This window comes from Pocillopora verrucosa, chromosome 10, assembly GCF_036669915.1.
Source record: "Pocillopora verrucosa isolate sample1 chromosome 10, ASM3666991v2, whole genome shotgun sequence".
Classification (NCBI taxonomy): Eukaryota; Metazoa; Cnidaria; class Anthozoa; order Scleractinia; family Pocilloporidae; genus Pocillopora; species Pocillopora verrucosa.
In genome coordinates, this window is record NC_089321.1 from 550,271 (window position 1) to 556,991 (window position 6,721).

At 38.7% G+C, this 6,721-nt stretch overlaps 1 protein-coding gene across 1 annotated transcript; it reads right to left on the minus strand.

Moving 5' to 3' along the window:
* Window positions 1-3,908: 3,908 nt before the first annotated feature.
* LOC136284029 (uncharacterized) lies at window positions 3,909-6,276 on the minus strand. Its single transcript, XM_066173767.1, has one exon. The coding sequence runs from the start codon at window positions 6,274-6,276 to the stop codon at window positions 4,570-4,572; it is 1,707 nt and encodes a 568-aa protein (XP_066029864.1). The 3' UTR covers window positions 3,909-4,569.
* Window positions 6,277-6,721: the final 445 nt, after the last annotated feature.

The following is a 6,721-nucleotide window of genomic DNA, read 5'->3' on the forward strand; positions in this document are numbered from 1 at the left end:
ATATGTCTTAATAATTGTAGTGTAGTTTTTTTGTGGAAATATATTTTCTTTTTCGAGAAATGATTTTTTCGTTCGACCACTCAAATATGCAAATTTTCACCCTGAATATTACCCGAGTTGTGTGACCTCATGTAACGAATTTACTTGACTTCCAGTATTTCTGTCAACATGATCCTTTGTTTTATCATCTAAACTTAAGCCCCTGTTATTACTGAAGCTGGCAAAGAAATATTATTTTTTGGTGAATATTTTTGTCGGACATACTTTTCCTATGTCGAGTAGTAGCATCAAAACAAAGACAGTTTTAACAATGATCGATATGACAGAATCTACTGAGCTTGAAGCTTTTAAAAGAAAAAGCGATGGCTATAAAGTGAATGGAACGAAAAAAGGAACGAAACCCATTTTGGAATAACGTAAAAGGTACCTTAGGGTCGGACCATTCGATTTTTGATGCGGGGGAGGGGGGGGGGAGGTGGGGTCTTTTGCCAATTGCACGATGTGTTTTCTTCCATTAAGGCCGTGCTCGATTTTTTCGGGGGCTTTTTCCCAACACCCCAACACCCCCTTCCCCACACTCCCACCCCCACCGCCCATAAAAAATCTAATGGTCCGTCCCTAAGATGCTATCAGGTCCTACAACTTTTTATGTGATGAAAGAATTTAGATATATATGTATTACTCGCGTTGTTTAAAGCAGTTTACTGCAAATTTGACATGAAAATAATTCTGATGCCTCTTTGAAAAGAAAAAAAGGCTTGAACAGTAGACATCGCAGGATCTTTGGCTATGTTACAAAAGAATACTCAAGCACTAGAAGTGCACACATCGAGTTCTGGATACACTTGAATAGTCTGTTTAACAAATGTAGACGTACAGTTATTTTAATCCCTACCAAATTATGTCGAGACGAACAGAAGAAAATAAAGTACAGCCGTCCTGCCTCGAAGCAGAACAGATTTTGTTAGCATAGATTTTGTTGTTGATGTGTTATATCGCTTAGCTTTTCCACTGCTTTATCTCTGCCTTTATTCACAAGCCATCCATCAGTCGCTTGAAAAACTGCAATGGGGATCACCGTCATGATAGCAATTGAGGAAATCAGAGGAAAAATACGTTTTTAACGGGACTCGATAGAAGTTCCTTGACTTCAGCAAGCGAGTGTAACATTAGAATTATCGAAATCCTCAGCCGTCAGCAACACTATTGGCAATTGTAATAATCTGGGGTGCAGCCGATTGTGTCACTCGAAACCAAGGTCAACACTGCAACACACTCGAATCATTTTTCTAGTCTCTCATTTGGTTATGAACGCTTTTCTTTCTTGCAGGAAGGAAGAGGAGCACCTTAACGTGCCCCATAGCCTATAAATGTCTAAATGCTTCGATTTATAGTTCTAATTTTATCGTACTTCATCATTCCGAAATTCGATCCACTGTCGTCAACCAATTTTTCTCGATCTGCAGTCCCACCCCACGTGATGTTCTACTTTTGACCTTAGAACTGAAACAATGGTCGTTTTATTTTTAAGTCGGAAAGTTACATTGCACGATCCCGTTCGTTTGCAGCTTAGGCAGCTGTTTCAGATTCAGAAGCAATTAGCAGAAACATCATCAAGGTAAAAGTGAAGATACAAACACCGGCAGGGATTGAAGAACATTACCGACAACCAGGGAAGTACTTAGATTAATTTTGTTATGTGAAAAATGTTTTTAAAGTATTTTTCACCTCGGAGATTGGATAACGATTAAGAGGTCAACTGCTTTAGATGACATATTTCGTCTCTGCTTTATAACATGAACTGCGTTGCGACTGAAGCTGGCCTCCGACAGAAGTGGTTTTCCATTGTATAAAGCCCGAGTCTTAATCACCTCTCGCCTTTTACCTTTTGCAAATCTCTGTAGACCCAAGGAATAAATTTACTGAGCTACTCTTTCACCTTATCACCAATTTTCACACTGCATTACACTCATATTTGCTTTACGTTTTGGTATTTCAGAAATTAACGGAATGACTGGTGGTTTTGTTCGAGTTGGGTAAACTTAGTAAAACTGCTGGGGAGAACTTATGATTATGTCCATTTTGTAGCTCTTGAATTTCTCAAGAGGTGTACTGAAGCTCCATAGATCTAAAAGTTTAATTCATTTTCATATATTATCTCTAGTCTCCTCTTTCTGCTTGGCTTAAAAACAGGGCCGTGTGACCCTTGAGGTTAAAGAAGTTGTCTTTGAATATACCGAACATCATCAACTGCAAAGAGAACGAAAAAAACAATTCGAAATTTCTCAAGAAGCAAAACAAATGGAGTGAAACAGTGAAAGAGGCTGGTCAAAATCAGTACAAGCTTTTAAGTATGTGCAAGGATGATAACAGTCCATCAGATGCTATAAATAGTCACAAAAGAAATAAACAGCTTTAAACTTGATCATTGATCAGAAACTCAATATACGAGAATACTCACATGATGACAATGAACAACTGTGCCGTGACTCACAAGATGAACTCAAACTGATAAACAACACAAAAAAATCACAAGGACCATTCAATAATAATTCATTCTTCTCTTTCGTGGCGTTTATCAATTCAGAATTGTTTTAAAAGGGTAAAAAAATATTTCTCTTTATCATAAATTAGAGATGACAGGAAATGGTGAGGGGGCAACTCATAACTAAGTTACTGCATGTATTTCACGTTAAACTAAGCTTCCACTAAAGATGTCAACGCGGAGGAACGGGGAAAGTGCGGTTTTTTGTCAGAAACTCTTGCATGACATGCTACATTACTCAGTCTTCATTCAGTTCACTTATTTTCACTCGTCAAGGTTAATCTCTGTGTCTTTATTACCACGAATTAATCTGTCAAAGAATAAATAATCTTGAGGCGATTTCCTTTTAAGCCTGCTTGGGTCACTGAGCGATAATCTGTTGAAATCACCGACATTTTTAAGATTATTTAAAAGTTTTTTTTTCCCCTAACGTTCAACTTACAGTTTTGATAACAAGAAAATGAAAAGTTTCATCAAACCGAAAGGTTGCCTTTCATTTCATAGCCTCTTCCCAGTTAAATCTAATTTAATTATCTTCCGTCTCTCGCACTGTGTGAGGGCTTTAAGAAAGTACTGGCCATGGGGTGGGTAAATTTAAGAAAACAACTGGGACGATCAAATGAACAGAACAATGATGTCATATAATCACGAGGTTGATCTACTGCTTGACGAAAGACTCTTGCAGTGTATAGATAGGCCAAGTTATTTCCATTCTGAACTCGTTTATCTTTCCGGCGCAACGAATTTTGTCGAGCTCGGCACTGGGTAAATTGGCACGCTAGCGAGTGAAATAGCACTCCATTAAGCGAGTTAAATTATGCAGTAGCCGTGTCTGAAATTACCGTTTCATTAACCGGACCTTCGTTCTCTTCTCGCCCTGCCATCCAGCTGCAAGTCTTTAAGTAAAGTTTGGAAATAAATCAACATGCGCTTGCAAATTTTCAGTAATAGTAGGCCCTTTGAATTGGCAGTAAAACTAAAACTGAACAATCAAAACAAAGTTAACGGTCTATCAGCGCTTAAACTGAACGCTCAGAAATGCAAACGGTTCAACAATGGATGTGTAGTGATATGAATCATTCGTTGGAGCCAGCTTTTTATTGCTCGTAACTATAGCTACTTTCGACGAAGAGAGAAAATTTAACATGATTGATATGTAATATAATTAGTTAAGTTAATAGTCCTTTTTATCAAACTGAAGACGGGAGTAATACGAAAAAAGGCGAGAGTTGGGAGGTAAAAGGCTCACGCAGGAAACAACGGCTAAATATAATACTAAATTTGATTAATGAAACATTCGACAAGAAAAGCTTTAGTGTTCAAAACTACTTAAGCAAACATTGGGCCTATCACTGCAGTAACTGTCCACGCATTATGCTTAAAAGAAGGATAAAGACTAATGTTAAAATTATCGAGAGATAGGAACACCATGATTAAAATATAAAATGACGCACATACTTGAAAGGGAGACTGGATATCAACCCTTTCACTCACAGAAGAGAATCACATTCAATCTCTCCTTACAATATCCATACATTATCCAGTGAACAGGTAATGAGAATAAACAAATATCTCAGCTTATTGATGTGTCAGATCGTGTCACCTTGCCATGACTTAAAGAAAATATTTCCTCCCATTACAAGGAGATATATTTCAGATACAATGTGCAATTTTATTAATACATCTAAAGAGGTGAGGACCGCAAAGCCGGTTGCTAAATGAGCATCATATCTCAAGCTAAGCCTAGAGCCACCAGTTAAGTCCCTACATGATTAATGATGCCATACTTATTTCCAAGAAAATTTCAAAACTGCATCGCATTTTTTCGATAAAATTCCAATGCATCAAAAGTTAATAAACTGAAGCTATAAAAGCTTTCATTTTGGGCATGAAACTTTAGTCTCAAGTTACATCATGCCCTGTGAAAAATAAAGGAATTGTGGTTATTATGTTTATTGCATGATTATTGATGCAAAGCACCAATTTATCCTTAATAATGATTAGTCTGTACACTAAGCGTGATTTTAAATAATGATAACTTTGCGTGTTAAATCTCTAAGGAACAATACGACTGCAATGCGTCCCTCAGTGGTCACTGCAATCCCTTCCCGAGAAGAGGACTCTTCCATATGGATAGGAGTACTTCGCACAAACTTACCATCTTTGGTGTGTATTTCTATATACAAGATGTCTGATTCATAGTCCTCAGCACCGACCACGACGACTTGTTGACTTTCCCTGTGAAATGCAATTTTTGGAAACGCCATAGACATTTGCAGATCAAACTTGTTTAGATAGTCACCTTGTTCGCTAAATATGTGAACACCACTCAGAATCCCTCGTTGCACCACCATAACTCTGCCATCACTTACAGTAGTGAAGTCGCGGGGGCTCCTCAAGATTTGTTCTCCAAAACTGCGGACAAACTGACCATTAGTCTCATAAACATCCACAATCCCATTTTCCTCCCTATAGTTATGCTTCAGTACCATCACTTTACCACTATCACTGACTAACAGTTCACACAGGTTAATGTCGAAGCCCATTGTCCTGACGCGAAACTTGTGAAGCTGGTCAGTGGTTTTGTTAAACTTAAAAATCCAGGGTGAGCCCTCACGACTCTTTTCTCTGCCCAGCACATAAATGTTGTAATCCATGTCTGTGGCCAGACGAACCGACGAGGTTTTAATCGATAGCTCTTTACCGCTGTCATCAGTAAGAGGAGGAAGTCTGAAACTTTGCACAAACTTGCTACTGTTGTCAAACACCTTGATTGTCAAGTCCTCGTCTGCTACAATATATTGCCCGCTTGAGTTAATAGCGATATCATACGGAGCATTTAATCCGTGTTCCTTTTCGCCATCATGACCAAGTATCCATGATACACTACAGTTCTTCATACCCTGTTGACAAAGTATTTTTGCTACTCTCCGGTCTCGCAGCAGATCAACTTTTTCCTTTCCTGTATCAATCATGGGCAATGGTGGTAATAATTCTTTTGTAAATGGTTCATTTGTAAATGGTTCTTTAACGGGTACTGTTTGTATGACATCGTAGGCGACACGATTGACAAGACAAACACCGGAAATAACTTTCCGTCGTTCTTCTTTGTTAAATAAACTCTTCACTGCCCTGATTCCTGTCTTGAGCTGTTCTTGAAGACTTTGCTTAACCACTGGCAGACTGTTTAGCTCTTCAATACACACTTTGCATGGTGCTACAGCATCCGCGGGATGGTCTATTGTTTCTAATACTGTAGCCATCACTCGGTACTGCATTGCCAAGATGCGGTCATTTGTTGACAGCGCTTCATTACAAAAGGCATCTGTTGCTCTTTCACGAGCACTTTTGAATCTATCCTTTGATTTGGCGAGCTTTCTTGTGCCAGATTCAGTAAGCTCCAAGTGTTTCATTCCTTCAGTGAGCGACAGAGCTTCCGCACAAGCCGCTTGTGCTGTATCCGCGTCATACTCCCTCCTCGACCTTGTCTCTTCAAATACTCCATACAGCAGCTCGATTCCTTCTCTAAAGAAGCTAATACTTGCTAACAAATCTTTCTTTGATAATCCATCCAGCTTGGACTTCATGTCATCGATTTCTCGCATGATGATGCCGCGAAACTGTTGATCTGTTACGTCGCCATCTTTAAGCTTCTTTGCTGCCTCATATCTGCCTTTATCCACAAGCCATCCAATAGTCGCTTTGAAAACTGCTGTTATCATCGCAGACATTATGTCAGCTTGGAACTTAGTAATCACAAGAAATCGAGAGCTACTTTCAGCAAATCTTCACAATAAGCAGCTTCTCAAGCGTCGATGAACGCAAAGAAAAAAACAAACGATGACAAAATTTCACAGATGATTGCAATTTTGGAATGAGCTGTCAGCCCAGAAAATGAAACAAAACAAAGCACAACAAAGAGAAAGCAATCAAGGAATGATGGCGTGAAGATTTATAGCCTCTTCAAATAATCCTCTGTTGGAAAAACATATTTGTCTTTGAAAAGCTATGTTGCTCATTGCAGACACTCAAATAGGCTGTTGTGGTCTTAAGTTCTTCCTTTCGCCGACGAATGATAATGTGAGCATTAGAAATCCCTGACAGGTATCAGTAAAAGTACAATTTAAAGCTCTCTTTGTTTTGTTTAATAAAATGTAACTCGTGATCATTGAAATT

What these genes read in the sequence shown, in the direction of transcription:
- LOC136284029 (XM_066173767.1), bottom strand. Translation starts at nt 6,276, where the DNA reads ATGTCTGCGATGATAACAGCAGTTTTCAAAGCGACTATTGGATGGCTT.